Source organism: Kwoniella dejecticola, chromosome 10 (genome assembly GCF_000512565.2).
Source record: "Kwoniella dejecticola CBS 10117 chromosome 10, complete sequence".
NCBI classification, from domain to species: domain Eukaryota; kingdom Fungi; phylum Basidiomycota; class Tremellomycetes; order Tremellales; family Cryptococcaceae; genus Kwoniella; species Kwoniella dejecticola.
Window position 1 is genome coordinate 1,070,394 of NC_089310.1, and position 14,139 is coordinate 1,084,532.

Here is a 14,139-nt window from a genome sequence, read left to right on the forward strand (position 1 = left end):
AGGACGCCCTGCATTGCATCCTCTGATTTTTTGAAGTTACCTTTGATGCGATCTGCTCGGGGCAACACATCGACTCATCTAATCATCCCTGATTTGTTAGGATGGATCATGGTGCGCCACAATAGGAAGCATGATTGCCACATGACGCAAGCTACTCGTACAACTTAGTTTATGCACGCACCCTCGTTTTTCCTGCGCCTGCATTTCGGGTCTACTCCGATAACACCACGTAAGAGTAACAGTAACAGCCAAGTTCAGACTATCAATCCATCGTGTTTGACTGCATCTCAGCTGCATATCACTTGACCAGCACTATCATCAAGTCGAGTAAGACTTAGTTACTCCCGGTGATCAAGTGCACCGGAAGCTGTGTGGTCCGGTCCATCAATCATCTCAATTGGTATAGGTGGATAAAGGAGAGTCCTTTGTCCCTCCGTCACTCCGTCACTCCAGCTTCACGCTTTGAAAAAGGGAACTCGACACGAGCGTTTGGCGTCAGGTGTCAAGTGTCAAGCATCCCATCATCACAGATCTACAACGTACAATCCAATCGACACGGCTCGAAGATTCCCATACGGCTGCTCACCACGTCACACCAACATACAACATACAACATACAACATACTTGATGCGATATTCGAGCACAGGATAGACTCACCGGATCAAGATGTCAGACCCGTCTGTACCCCTCGTCAGGGGAAAGACGAACCACAAGCTCAAAGGGCATAAACTTTTATACAGCGTCTCCGTCTTCCTTAGTATAGGAGTATGGCTCTTCGGATACGACCAAGGAGTCATGTCTGGGATTATCACCGGGCCGTACTTCAAGGCGTACTTCAATCAGCCAACTGCGGGTGTAGTGGGGAATATGGTAGCTGTTTTAGAGATTGGTGCTTTCTGTGAGTCAAGTCTTGTATACGATTGAAGGTCTCGCCCCCCGCCTCCCCCTTTTCTATGTCGCGTGCTTCTGGTTTATCTCACTATATTCCCATTACTATCTTATAATCTCACAATCTCACCGTCAAATTCCTATATTGCCATTTTGGTCCTGATTATCTTACTATATTCCCATCACTCTCTTACTATCTCATCATCTTACAATCTTATGATCTCATCATCTGACCGATTTACTATATTGCCATAACACTATTTTTCCAATCGCGAGCGACATAGCTGACTTTGAGACGTGATGTCTTCTTCCCCTTCCGCATCCACATCCGCAATGCAGTCACGTCGTTAGCAGCAGCCCACCTAGCAGATAATTACGGGAGAAGGATGACGCTCCGTTCCGGCGCATTCGTGTTCACAGTAGGAGGCGCAATTCAGACTTGGTGTATAGGCTTGAAGTCTATGATCTTGGGTAGAGTGATCAGTGGATTTGGAGTGGGGATGCTGAGTATGGTAGTACCCATCTACCAGGTGAGTGGGGGCCTGTGTTCTTCAATTTGATCGCGCGCAATCAGGCAGTAAAACAATCACAGCTGACGCTTCTTGGACCTGCGCATAGTCTGAGATCTCTCCTGCTAGTCATGTAAGTGGTTTCTCATCCCTTAGCCAGCCGCATTCCTGCTAATAAGGGACGATAGCGAGGATTGTTAGGATCAGTCGAATTTACGGGAAATATCATAGGATACGCTTCCTCAGTCGTACGTGTCGCTTACTAGCTTTGAAGGTTTTTCAATGGGCCATACGTGCCGCTAACATCCTCTCAGTGGCTAGACTATGCCTGTTCATACCTCCAATCCGACCTCTCATGGCGTATCCCGCTGTTCATCCAATGTATAGGCGGAGCGATCCTCGCTTTGGGCAGCTTCATCACCCCTGAATCACCTCGATACCTCATCGACACAGATCAAGACGTCGAAGGCTTGGCGGTTATAGCTGATTTCCAAGGCAAAGAGCTGGATGCTCATTCGGTGCAAGAAGAATACAAGGAAATCAGAGATGCGGTGCTTGCTGATGTGAGTGGGCTGCATCGCCCGAGGGATGAACGCAAGAACGCTTGGAGTACTGATACGCTCTACGAATAGCGCGCTGTTGGAGATAGAAGTTACACAGCTCTATGGAGAAGGTACAAGGGGCGGGTGTTGATCGCCATGAGCAGTCAGATGTTTGCTCAACTCGTAAGTTTGCTCAACCCTACATCCAGTAAGAAAAACTGCTAATATCTAATTTTTTAGAATGGAATAAACGGTGAGTGATCTAGGTGCAGGTGCGCGCGTGAATATGAATCTGACATAGTCATTTCGGTCTTCGCACTCAGTCATCTCCTACTACGCCCGTAAGTGCCATTCTGCGAGATGAAGAGCGCATAAGCTGATCATGTCACACTACACAGCTCTGGTATTTGAACGTATGTGATCATTGTCGCCACTAGTTTCGATGCACGAGCTAACTATAAGCAGAGGCCGGATGGATCGGACGAGATGCCATCTTGATGACCGGTATCAACGCCTTGTTCTATGTCGCCAGCTCCATTCCTCCGTAAGCTGGCCCGTGACCTCTTGTCGCCCGGTGTCCAGCTGACACTCTTTCAAGGTGGTTCCTGATGGACCGAGCTGGTAGACGACCCATTCTATTGAGCGGAGCCGTAGCGATGGCTATAGCTCTGACGGCGACGGGATGGTGGATCTACATTGATCAAGCGATCACTCCGAATGCCGGTAAGCAGCTATGATAAGATGCAAGTGGGAGGAGTGGGCTGACCCAATATCAGTGGTCGTGTGCGTTGTTGTGTATAACGCTGCCTTCGGTACAAGTTGGGGACCTGTGCCTTGGTACGTCCACCTTCCTCTTCCGTCAACCTAATTATATTAACGCTACGGACAGGCTTTACCCCCCAGAAATCATGCCTTTACCTTTCAGAGCCAAGGGAGTTTCATTATCCACGGCCACGGTAAGCATATCCCCTGTCCGTCCAGAGGCGAGATACTATTGCAGACCACAGCTGACTCGAGTTCTCTCTCGCGGTATAGAACTGGCTTTTCGTAGGTCATTTCACCTGTTGTTTGACTCTGTCTTGAGTAATGCTGATGAGCGCAAACAGAACTACTGGGTCGGCGTGTCAACCCCAATCTTCCAGGAGCTCATCGGATGGCGACTATACCCCATGCACGCGTTCTTCTGTGCTCTCTCATTCGTCCTTGTGTACTTCTTATACCCAGAAACTCGAGGTGTACCGCTTGAAGAGATGAACTTGCTGTTCCAGGATGGTGAGGGATTCATCCCATTGCATATCAATGATCTTATACTTGACGACTGACCATCTGTGTAGAACCGGAACTTGACGACGAGGACGATGAGGATGGCTCAGACAATGGTGACGATGAAGAAGGATCTGGATCCGGATCCGAGACCTCATCTCTCATGGAAGGCGGTTCTCGAAGACGATACTCGGACGGCTCGACTTTGCCGATGACAAACAAGGCTCAAACCGAGGGCCAACCCGGCTTCTTCGGTAAGATCATGAATGTGTTCGGGGGCAATAGCCGGAGACGAGGGAGTGTGAGAGGGGAGTATAATGCTGTGGGTGGGCAATAGGAACTCGCGAGTGAGTGTGGGCAAATTTACGAACAAGGGTTCCGCTAGGTGTGAGTGTATGAATGCTGATTGGCTGATCTGTTTTGATCTTGATTAGGGCTCAACTCGAAAGGTAAACCAATACGCAGATCTCAACGACGAAAAGGCAGACCAAGTAAGAGTGGGGACCAAGCTGCCAATGTCAACATCGATGTGGAAGTTGCGGAAGAGTATGAGAACTTGCCTAATCTACCTGAAGATGAGATGGAAGACGAGAGGGAGCATGACATCGGTGATGTTGAGCTGCATCCATCGCAAGGTATAGGCGGGATCGATCTTTCAAGAAGGAATACCAGGAGTGTTGAGCCTCAATGAGTTTGATTGTTATACAGTATCGTGTCGTAGATAGATGCGGTTTGTCATGAGATAGAATAGGATAGGATAGGGTAGGATAGATATGTAGCATAAGCATAGGCATAAATGCATAGATTGTTCGCTCGTACATTGCACAAATACATGGATACACATACATGCGATGGAATGGATGGAGGATGGACTTTTTGAGGTTGTCGGTTAAGAACGACCGGATAATCATTGATTTGTTACGTGCCTGAGATAGAAAAACATTTTCAACATTTGCTCGCTCGCTCACTGACTTTTATGATCATATGTCTCAAACAATCAAGTACAGTACAGCATAAACTTCTCTACGATCACGATCACGACCGCGACCAGGACCACCACAGATCGCAATTGCAGAGAGTGAGACAGTAAGGCCAGCAAGTCAGTATGGCCTCGAGACACGTCACATTCGACGAACAACCTGAAGCTGGACCTTCTTCTTCTTTTCCGTGTCACGCCTCGGCTCAGATTTCAGCTACAGATGCAGGGCCAAGTATCAGTGCAGGTCCATCTATACATCCCGATAGACTAGCTTTGAGTGGACTGCCTATATCGAACAACGAGGTGAAGAAACCTAAGAACAAGGTGAGTGAATCTCTCTTCTACTGATTGATTGTCCATGCTTCAGACTTTTACGCTTCGAGTTTCATACTCATCATTCTGCTTCGACTCGATACTCATTCCACGCCGACGCTCCTACGTTGCCTCCGTGGTGATTCAGCTATCGAGAAGCAAGAGTCGAAACTGACAGTCCTTTGAAACCAGAGCGAAGCGCAGAAGAATCGAGAGAAGAAAAAGCTCAAGAAACGTCGAAAGCTCGAACAAGCTAAGAAAGCGGCCGCGCCGAAAACGGGTAAAAAGGAATGGAAGCCCGATCCAGTGTTAGAAGCTCTCAAGCGATCGACGGCAAATCCAAACCCCAAAGATGATGCGGATGGTGACGTGAGCCTGGAGCAAAATGGGAGGAGTATAGGGGAAGATGAGACGGGTGTAGAGGCGGAGAAGGAGAGTGAGAAGGAGAAAAGGCGGAGAGAAAAAAGAGAGAAAAGGGAGAAGAGGGAACGGAAGGAAAGGCGAAGGCAAGAGCGGGAGCAGGAGAAGGAGCAGGAGGATGAAGGACGAAATGGGATGGATGGGTTGGATGTTGGGGATGTACCGATGGATCAAGGTCAAAATGAAGGTGGAGATGATGAGGATGATGCAAATGAGGACGCGGAACAAGAAGAAAGTGTAGCTCAAGATACAGGAGAGAAAGAAGATTCACCACCACCATTAGAAGCTTTCCCCTTACCTCGAGCTGCTCCTGCTCCTGCGCCTGAGATCCTGGCCAAGCAGGGTTTACCATCCGGATTAGAGGACGCTCGATTCATAGATCAATCTCTCAGGTTGGGACTGGACGAACTCAAGATATTACCTACCAAAACGATTCTTAATGAGAAGGATATAGATGAGGGGAACCTTGATGTCCCACAACGCGAAGGAGAAGGAGAAGTACAAGTACAAGTACATAAGTTGAGCGAGAGGATGAGAGGTAAATTGAGAGATAATGGGATAAACGATTTCTTTGCCGGTGAGTTCATGCACTTTCAAGTCTCATTGATACTTCGGAAACGACAATTTTTAGCCACAATCAACGCAATGTGGTCACGACACGAAACAACGATTATCGAGCTAATGTATGACTACGATGTACGTTTTTCTTGCTCCCAGTGCAAGCTGCGATCCTGCCTCACTTATTATCGCTCCGACTCATACCGTGGCCATACGACGTCTTGAACGATTACTTGATATCAGCCCCGACTGGATCAGGTAAGACGCTAGCATATGCAATACCGATCATCGAAATTCTGTCGAAACGGATCACCACGAGACTGAGAGCGTTGATCGTGCTGCCTACGCGGGATCTGGTGGGGCAAGTGAGAGATACGCTGGAGATGTTAGCTAAAGGAACGGGACTGACTGTAAGTCTTTGGACCATCCGCCAATCTATGACACGCACCTCACGATGTCGAAATCACATCACCCTGTGTGGTACTGGCATATCGCACACCTCCTTCGTTCTGCACTCTGGATGACGTGCAAGGTACAGCTGACCGATTGGATTGTATCGTACTGTATGCAGATCGGCTCGGTCACGGGGCAGAACTCGTTTGCGCAAGAGCAAGCGCAACTGATAGCTGATATGGAAACTCCGTGAGTCCGCTTCTGGACCCATACAATCAATAGTAAAACAGAGCTGAGACGGGACTGGTTGCATTGGTCGGCTTTAGACTACTTGGGGGATCTTCGAAATTGGATATCTTGATAGCCACTCCCGGTAGACTCATGGACCACCTTACTTCGACACCGAATTTTACCTTGCAGCATCTGCGGTTTCTAGTAAGACAACTTTCTGTTTCGCTTCGCGACATCTGGTAGCGAAAGATGTTGTACTGAGCTTCATAACGTATTCCTAGATTATCGACGAAGCAGACCGACTTTTGAATCAATCCTTCCAAAATTGGTTATCTTCCGTCTTATCGTACATCAACCCTCCTGATCCGCCTCGATCTCTTCCTGAAGGATTTCAATATCAGCCATGGGATAAGGTCGCGCCTGCATGGGCAGAGGGTCTGGGCTTGGTGAAGAGGGATCAGGAATGGCAAGAACCTCTACCCGTCACTGTGAGTCCATCTTGCCTCACTGTGTCCTCACCACCTATCCTTTACACTTTGACTTCAAAATCACGGAATATGAAGTGATCTGATTTGAGCTCGAAAGCACACTGTGATATAGATCTAAAACGCTGATATTACATTCGCTTTCTTGACAGTGTCAAAAACTCTTATTCTCAGCTACTTTAACCCGCGATCCCCAAAAAGTAGCTTCTCTCTCATTGACCTCCCCGAAATACTACATTGTCCAATCGTCCTCGACACCAAACGTTATCCATAATATCGGAGAACAATTCTCGTTCCCTTCGAGCCTATCTGAAAAGATGTTGATCTTACCCTCCGAAGTGAAATTATTGAATCTGATTCATCTGCTATATCACCCTCAATTCACCGTCGATAATTGTCTGATTTTCACTAAAAGTGTCGAGAATTCGGAAAGGTTAGTCAAGATGTTGGAGTTCTTTGGAGATGCGTTCATCGGCGGAGGGAAGAAGTTGGCCGTTAGGGGATATACGGGAGAATTAAAGGGGAATGAGAGGAAGAGGATTTTGAGTGATTTTACCGAAGGCAAGATCAACTTGTAAGTCCACTGCATTTTCACTTGTTATACAGATCTTGTGCATCTCTTATAGCCTCTGAAAGGAGTCAAGGAAGATCTGGTCGCTGACTTGGTCCATTCTTTCTTCGTTCACCACAGATTGGTGTGTTCCGATTTGATTGCTCGAGGGATGGACTTGCCCTCGGTCTCGAACGTGATATCGTACGACATACCGCTGGACATGAGGAAATATGTTCACAGAGTGGGAAGGACCGCTCGAGCAGGGAGAGAAGGGACAGCTTGGACCTTGGTAGAGAAACAAGAGGTAAGTCACCGATCCGGACGGACTTTCCTGCCGCACGGCACATCCCAATAAGGAGAGTGTAGAGGGATACAAATAGAGAGATACGAATAGAGGGATAGAGATCCACATGCTCACGCGTTATACGTATGTGTAGGCACTGCATTTCAAGAGTATGATGAATACTGCTGGACACTTGAAATCGATCAAGAAGATCAAGGTGAAAGAAGATGATTTGGTAGATTACAAAGAGAGTTACGAGGTGAGTCGATCTACTTTGGTATACGACCGATTGTCTCGTAAATAGCTTGCTTGCGGTCTGCTTGCGGTGTGACTGGATCAAGCGATCTAGTTGAAGATCGGGGCTGATATTGGGATCGTATTACTAGATCGCTTTGAAACGACTCAAGGAATACTACGGAAGAGATACCTAGAGCCAACATTCTTCATTTCGCCTTTCGCTTGCCACTTGCCGCCGCAGCGCCTCAGCGTGGAGTGCAGAATGCAGAAGAGGTTACATCATCTGGAGGGTGGATGAAAGGTGTATATGTACATGGTCTGTTGCATCGCATCGCTTTCATCTGCATGGATTCTGCATTTATCGTCATTATCGTCAAGATCGTTATATGTAAAATCATATGATACAACCGTCTATGTGTAAAATACCTACATCGAAAGAGAAGCCATTACGATCAGTTGTGACACCGACCTCTCGACGTTGCTCGTCGCAGTGTGAGATTTAACTGACAAAGGAAGAACAAGACATGCGCAGCAAAGCCTTTCCTGAATGCGCATGATCCGTTGTCGCTGTGTCTGATCTATAATGATGCACCGGACTTGTCCACTTGCTCCGGTATACCTTTTATCAACTGCTCAATTTCTTCGATCAATGCATCTTTCTCAGCACTTCTCGTATCGTCGCCGCTGTCCGGAGTCGCCTGAGATTTTAATTGATCGTGATACGCTTTTATCTTCTCAGGTGGCTCTGCAGGCAGTATAGCGATACCACAATCAATTGATGAATCAATACTTCTTTCAGACTCCTTTCAAATTGTAACATCCAGTCAATATGGTAGAACATACCTTTAGCCAAGACCATCAACTCTAATCGCTCTTTTCCCCTCTTCAACATCTCGACCGCATTCTCAGCCCCGTCCATCGAGGTATCTACGCTATTTGACTTTGGCAAAGAGGGTTCGCTGAGTGATATACTATCGATGAGCTGTTCGATCGTAGAGAAACTCTCTTGGAGTTGTGTAACGATTGAAATTAGTTGAGGTGTTCGAGAGTTCAGTTTGGATATCGTATCTCCCGCTGCGAATAGCTTTTTGGTTGAGCGAAGAAGTTGAAGTCAAATTTATCAGTCAATCTCCACTTGATTTGCCAAGTTGTCAATTTTGTTGAGGGGTGAATGGAAAAGGCGTATGCGCAATGTGCAGCTGGTAGGTCTGATTGGCTGGAGAAAGTAGACAGATAGGTAGCTCACCTGGTGATGATGGTTATATACTAGACTATGCCTTGATCCTTGTAGATTGCCGATATCTGTTTGTCATCGGGTTTGTGGTCAGCTGTCCTCCCACTATGTGATGATTCACCCATGATGATGTCCTGAAATCGTATTCGAGAACACGTAAACACACCTCCATTCAGTTTCGAAGCTTTCTCCATCAAGTCCTTGAGCGTCGAGTTGGAGATCAGATCCTCGTAATACGCAGAAGGGTTGAAAGAGCTGGAATCTGACGTACAATCAAGCTTCAGTATATCTCTGTCTGACTTCGTCCTGACCACCTCTTCGAGCCGCGAAGCTTTCAAGAGGTCCGGCAGACTGATGACAGGTACGGTATGGAACAGACTGACCTATATCTGACGGATCACCAGCATTTGTACTCGGAGAAGCCTCTTTGATACCGTAGAAATTCCTGAATTGTTCTCTACGAGCTTTACGCTGTTCCGCGGGAGTCGCACTATTACCTCGTCTCATTTCGCCCGACGCTAGAGCAGGACTCCCGCTACCAGAGCCCCCACCGGTTACACCGGTGTCGGTGAGTGTGCTAATCCTCCGCGGAGGGGTCGCGCTTGAACCTGATTGAGGGGGCATTTCGGAGCGACGTCGAGGTATCGGAGAGGATGAAGCCATCTTGCTGTCTGCTGTTGAACGTTTGTTAAGTATATACGAGTAAGGAGCAAGTGATCCATAGTATATTCGAAGCATGCATCGCATCCATCAGACTGAAGACATAACAACGCACGGACCGATCCACGCGACACGAGTACATGGCCCAGTAGTCACGTGATCACCTCCATCTCTTTCCCTTTTTCAACGAATAATGACAAATGACAAGGGGAGACAGACGATATCAACCAAAATCCTTTGTCCAACATCATCCTCTTCAATCACATACGAAAAACATATTATAAACCCTCATTGACTCTTTGTTCTTCAAGCATAGCAAGTTCACCATCCGAAGAACCCCTGTGAGGAATAAACAGTTCAGAGATAACGACTGAGGAAAAATACTCTCGACCAATACCAAACAGATCCTCTAGACGAACATTAGTCGATCAACCCATTTTGTCAATAGCATTCTTCGAATCCAGTAAAGATCAACAGCAGCTTTAAGACCCATACAAGAATTCCAAAGAGCTTAGGTCAACTCCCTCATATCTTCATACCAACCGCAGAAGCCATAGACATTTTTCTACCCAAGTGATAATCGATAAAATCCATCATCATGTCAGCAGCCGCCACCCTCCCACCCCAAGCAGCGGCAGCCAACGCCAACACCCTTGCTGATGCCTTAGCAGCAGCTTCCATCTCCTCTTCATCATCGCCAAAGCCCGACCAAGAGAACGATGACGACCTCGAGGACGGCGAGATCAGAGATGATGAAGATGAAGAGGATGATGGAAAGGTGAAGACTGTTTTCGACGATGCCAGCCGATTCAATGTTAAGGTGGGTCCATCGAATGCCTATGCGTGCGAACATATTCTCGATGGCAGATATCCCATATCTTTCAATAATTCTGGACAACGTGATCCAATCATCTCACTTCGAAATTAATTATACTGACCACCTATGTTCAATAGCACCCCCTTTACTCCACTTGGACATTATTCTTCGACTCACCCCAATCGAAACTCCTACCTAAAACCCCTTCGTCCACACCCGCAACACCGCAAGGGACTCACGGAGGATGGATGGAAGACATTCGAAAAGTAGTTGCGTTCGACTCTGTGGAAGAATTCTGGGGATTGTACAACAACATTATCCCTCCCTCTCAATTACCGGGTAAAGCCAATTACTACTTGTTCAAAGTGAGTCAGCTCTTTTGCCATGGCTCTGCCAGCGATAAGCGGGCCAGTCCAAACGCTCACTGATTATGACTGAACTTGGCTTGCTTCTGTTATAGGACGGGATCATGCCTGCGTGGGAAGATCCGAAAAACAAGAACGGTGGGAAATGGTCGATCCAAGTGCCGAAGGAGAAATCAAAGGGAGCTATCGATAAGATGTGGTTGTACACTGTGAGTACGACTTATCCCGACACCGTGTTTTCTCAGCGGTATTGGCTGGTTTGGATAAGCTGACCAGTGTGAAATCACACTAGATGCTCGCTGCTATTGGTGAAACCTTTGAGACCCCATTACCCGGCCCAGATGACAAAGAAGCACCAGCTCCGACCCAATCTGACTTGGTGACCGGTGTGATCGTATCTTCTCGACCCGCTTTGTGAGTCTGTGCACCTCTTCACCCACAGCCCAAACAATCGGTCATAAAAGATCGAAACTAATGTCAAGTGTGAACACAGCTACCGTATCTCAATTTGGACTCGACAAGCACCTGATACCTCTCTCACGGAAGCTGATGCTTTGATGTCGAGGGTGCTCACCATCGGCCGACACTTCAAAGTGTCAGTTTTGGGGTACGAGCTGGAGCAGAAGTTGGTGACCGGTGGATTCCAGACCGAAATCATGTTCGAGAGGTGAGTCGTGCTTATCAATGCAGCGCCTATGATGCTAGGGCGAGACACTGATCATCAACTTTTTCGACTATATAGTCATAAGGACAGCGAGAAGAAGGGTAACAAGAACAAGATCATTATCTAGATTGTTAAAGCATGTCCAAAGAGATTTTCCCGTGAGATGAAGAGCCGGAAGTATGGAAGATTGTGTTACTTGATGCAGCCAGCAGACAGCTGAAACCAAATTCATCGAGCAGACCGTCGCGTGGAGTTTAGCGGATCTTGAGTTTCCTCCTTTTAATGATATTTTGTTCATATCATAGCTCTGTGCATTGTTTATTTCTATGCATTATTCGTTACTTATACATCATGATAATGTACAGAATTCACTTTTGTACACTGAATAAGATCACAGAACAACGAAACGGTAAATACGGCTACAATTTGATTCCTTCTCCTGGTGATCACGAAATTGCGTTGACGCCACAGATTCACCCAGTATAAACCCTCAACCAACCTTTGATGCCCTCTCTACATACCAAACACTTGGCCAAATCATCTCCCACGATTTCCTCTTGATTTGTAGCCGATGATGGCCGAATGCGTATGCGTCCGTCTTCGTCTGCTTCATCGACAAGTCCCATTCCCGTTCCCGTACCCATTCCAACTCCGATCTCGGTACCCTTGCCTTGGCTTGAAGCACTCAACAACCCTCTACCTGTATATTCCCCTCCTGATCTATTCTCTTCGGGCGGCCTATATCCGCCTAAAGCTAACGCTCGTGACTTTGGATGATTTTTCGTCGCTTTTAACAGTGCTAAGTGATAAGGTGTCCTTTCGCACGTCTGTGACGATATCGGTAGTGAGGTAGTTGTTGTAGGCTTTGGCTTTGCTTTGGAATATCGATGTATGAGGAGAGGTGCGCATATGTAACATAAGTTGAGGTGACAGCCTACAGAATTTGATCCACGCGAATCAGTCAATCCATCATTAACATTCCAACATTCCGATTCAATACGTTTCCAAGAGGTTTCGTAGATGAATGCTCACAAGGTAACAACACCGCTGATGGGGGTCTATTCAAACATAACAGACACAGGGGATATGGTCTTTCTACACAGTCTCTTACTTGTTCTCCTTTCGCTGATCCCTGCCTTTGAGTCTGTATGTCTACATCTACTCCGAGATCCAGATCCAGATCATGGGCTTCGGAAGCCGTATTGATTGAGCTTGAAGAGACATACGAATCCACTGAGGTTGATAAGTCCGGCATACCCTCTGAGACATCGATCTCGTATGAAGCACGGGAGTCGATCGGTATACCGGCACCACAACTACGGCGTCTCCGCCTTGAAGCGTCGAGCTCGGCTCCTAGATTAGATAAATCGAATGGACTGGTCATCGCGCTTAGGATGATACATATGACAATGAAGAGATAGGTGAACCAACAGGAATGCATGTATTTCTGTATATACCCCGAGCAAGTCGATAGACCTATGACACAGCTCGTAATTCACACAGTCATACAGTCATACAGTCACACGAGACACATGCACTGAAAACGAGTTGTGGTCATGTGTCAATCTATCGTCGGCATGACTAACTTAGGGACACTACGGCGATCCGATTTACCGGCGAGTCGGTTTAGGTCAGATCGGGTCAGGTGACTAACCGGGATACATAGATGTCTGTCCGATATTATATGTATCTCCTTCATCGTCAATTCATCGCTTGTGCAGCGCTTTCGACGCGCGCGGTTCTACATTCAGATCGCTACGAAGCTCTAGCGACAAAGCTTCTATCTTCGCCCTGCATTGACTCGCCATGTGCAAGTGCAAGAGTGCTTTTCCGACTGAACCTGCAGGGCTGCCCCAACGTGACGCCGAGCAGCCCATCGCATCTTCTCGAGTGACCGGCCTCGATTCTCAGAATGGGTTGCTTCTCCCCCGATAAACGGGGTAGCGAGGACAAAGAGGCTTTCGGAACGCTCAATGGAGTAGTAACATAGCTCGTCCACCGAGAGAGTGCACGAACTTCGCTCGGAGGAATCGCGGTGCTGAAGTCCAATATCATGCTTCCCCCTTTCATGCAGCATAGCCTCGGCCTTGAGTCTTCTGACCAGCCAGCACGACGTTCGTGCCTTCGTACCGAGTCGATCTTATCGAGTCGAAATCCGCCTGTACAGCCCAAATGATCCCCGTTGGAACATATATAAATGCCAGACATACCGATCAACTTTTCCGTTCGTCCGCATCAACCCAACCATTTCATTTCCAATCCACCGGATAATACTCTAATCAAAGTCAAGGCAAAGCTTCTCACATCACTTTACAGTAAATACACATCGCACATACCTCCGTGACAATATGTCATCTGAACAATCCAGACCCGGTTGTCCTTCCGTTGTGGACACCGAAAATTCATCCTTCGCTAAGATGCTTGGTTCCCAATCGAAGATGAAAGCCAGACGCGAACATCAGAAGGATTCTGTAGCTTCGTCCGCCGGTGGCGCTCAGGGCACCGCCGATAGCGCTCAGGGCACTGAGACTCCCAATCCTGAAGAAACGCAGAGACAGCTTGACGAGCAGCTCGGAGTCAATCCCGAAACCACTACGACTACGACCTCGTCTAACAGGTAATTGCCCCGATGTTTCACTGCTTCCAAAGCCGGAAAAGCATGGCAGGCGATACTGAAGACGAGGCTGAGAGTGACGGACTGATGAATTTCGGAGTTCCTATGGAAGCAGGAGAGAGTAAAGACGG

General features: G+C 47.5%; 6 protein-coding genes across 6 annotated transcripts; 4 read left to right on the forward strand and 2 right to left on the reverse strand.

The window, feature by feature from the left end:
- Positions 1 to 667: 667 nt before the first annotated feature.
- On the forward strand, positions 668 to 3,894 carry I303_107939 (uncharacterized protein; the record flags this gene model as incomplete). The annotated part of the gene is made up of 17 exons (XM_065969715.1): positions 668 to 899; positions 1,229 to 1,419; positions 1,508 to 1,531; positions 1,587 to 1,646; positions 1,713 to 1,961; positions 2,031 to 2,123; positions 2,181 to 2,193; positions 2,264 to 2,281; positions 2,339 to 2,353; positions 2,406 to 2,484; positions 2,539 to 2,663; positions 2,717 to 2,777; positions 2,830 to 2,896; positions 2,976 to 2,987; positions 3,047 to 3,212; positions 3,275 to 3,529; positions 3,638 to 3,894. The coding sequence occupies 17 exons, from the start codon at positions 668 to 670 to the stop codon at positions 3,892 to 3,894; spliced, it is 1,917 nt and encodes a 638-aa protein (XP_065825787.1).
- Positions 3,895 to 4,308: 414 nt separating this feature from the next.
- On the forward strand, positions 4,309 to 7,848 carry I303_107940 (uncharacterized protein; the record flags this gene model as incomplete). Its single annotated transcript, XM_018411193.1, has 10 exons — positions 4,309 to 4,506; positions 4,687 to 5,491; positions 5,632 to 5,882; positions 6,044 to 6,114; positions 6,192 to 6,300; positions 6,378 to 6,584; positions 6,734 to 7,155; positions 7,273 to 7,438; positions 7,572 to 7,676; positions 7,804 to 7,848. The coding sequence occupies 10 exons, from the start codon at positions 4,309 to 4,311 to the stop codon at positions 7,846 to 7,848; spliced, it is 2,379 nt and encodes a 792-aa protein (XP_018259861.1).
- A 384-nt stretch (positions 7,849 to 8,232) lies between these two features.
- Positions 8,233 to 9,551, reverse strand: I303_107941 (uncharacterized protein; the record flags this gene model as incomplete). Its single annotated transcript, XM_018411194.1, has 5 exons — positions 8,233 to 8,399; positions 8,498 to 8,738; positions 8,901 to 8,956; positions 9,055 to 9,150; positions 9,272 to 9,551. The coding sequence occupies 5 exons, from the start codon at positions 9,549 to 9,551 to the stop codon at positions 8,233 to 8,235; spliced, it is 840 nt and encodes a 279-aa protein (XP_018259862.1).
- Positions 9,552 to 10,146: 595 nt separating this feature from the next.
- I303_107942 (uncharacterized protein) lies at positions 10,147 to 11,521 on the forward strand (the record flags this gene model as incomplete). Its single annotated transcript, XM_018411195.1, has 6 exons — positions 10,147 to 10,368; positions 10,503 to 10,730; positions 10,826 to 10,939; positions 11,023 to 11,144; positions 11,224 to 11,397; positions 11,473 to 11,521. 6 exons carry the CDS (start codon positions 10,147 to 10,149, stop codon positions 11,519 to 11,521), a joined length of 909 nt encoding a protein of 302 aa, XP_018259863.1.
- A 346-nt stretch (positions 11,522 to 11,867) lies between these two features.
- Positions 11,868 to 12,778, reverse strand: I303_107943 (uncharacterized protein; the record flags this gene model as incomplete). Its single annotated transcript, XM_018411196.1, has 2 exons — positions 11,868 to 12,328; positions 12,427 to 12,778. 2 exons carry the CDS (start codon positions 12,776 to 12,778, stop codon positions 11,868 to 11,870), a joined length of 813 nt encoding a protein of 270 aa, XP_018259864.1.
- Positions 12,779 to 13,742: 964 nt separating this feature from the next.
- Positions 13,743 to 14,015, forward strand: I303_107944 (uncharacterized protein; the record flags this gene model as incomplete). The annotated part of the gene is made up of 1 exon (XM_018411197.1): positions 13,743 to 14,015. One exon carries the CDS (start codon positions 13,743 to 13,745, stop codon positions 14,013 to 14,015), a length of 273 nt encoding a protein of 90 aa, XP_018259865.1.
- Between the last annotated feature and the right edge of the window lie 124 nt (positions 14,016 to 14,139).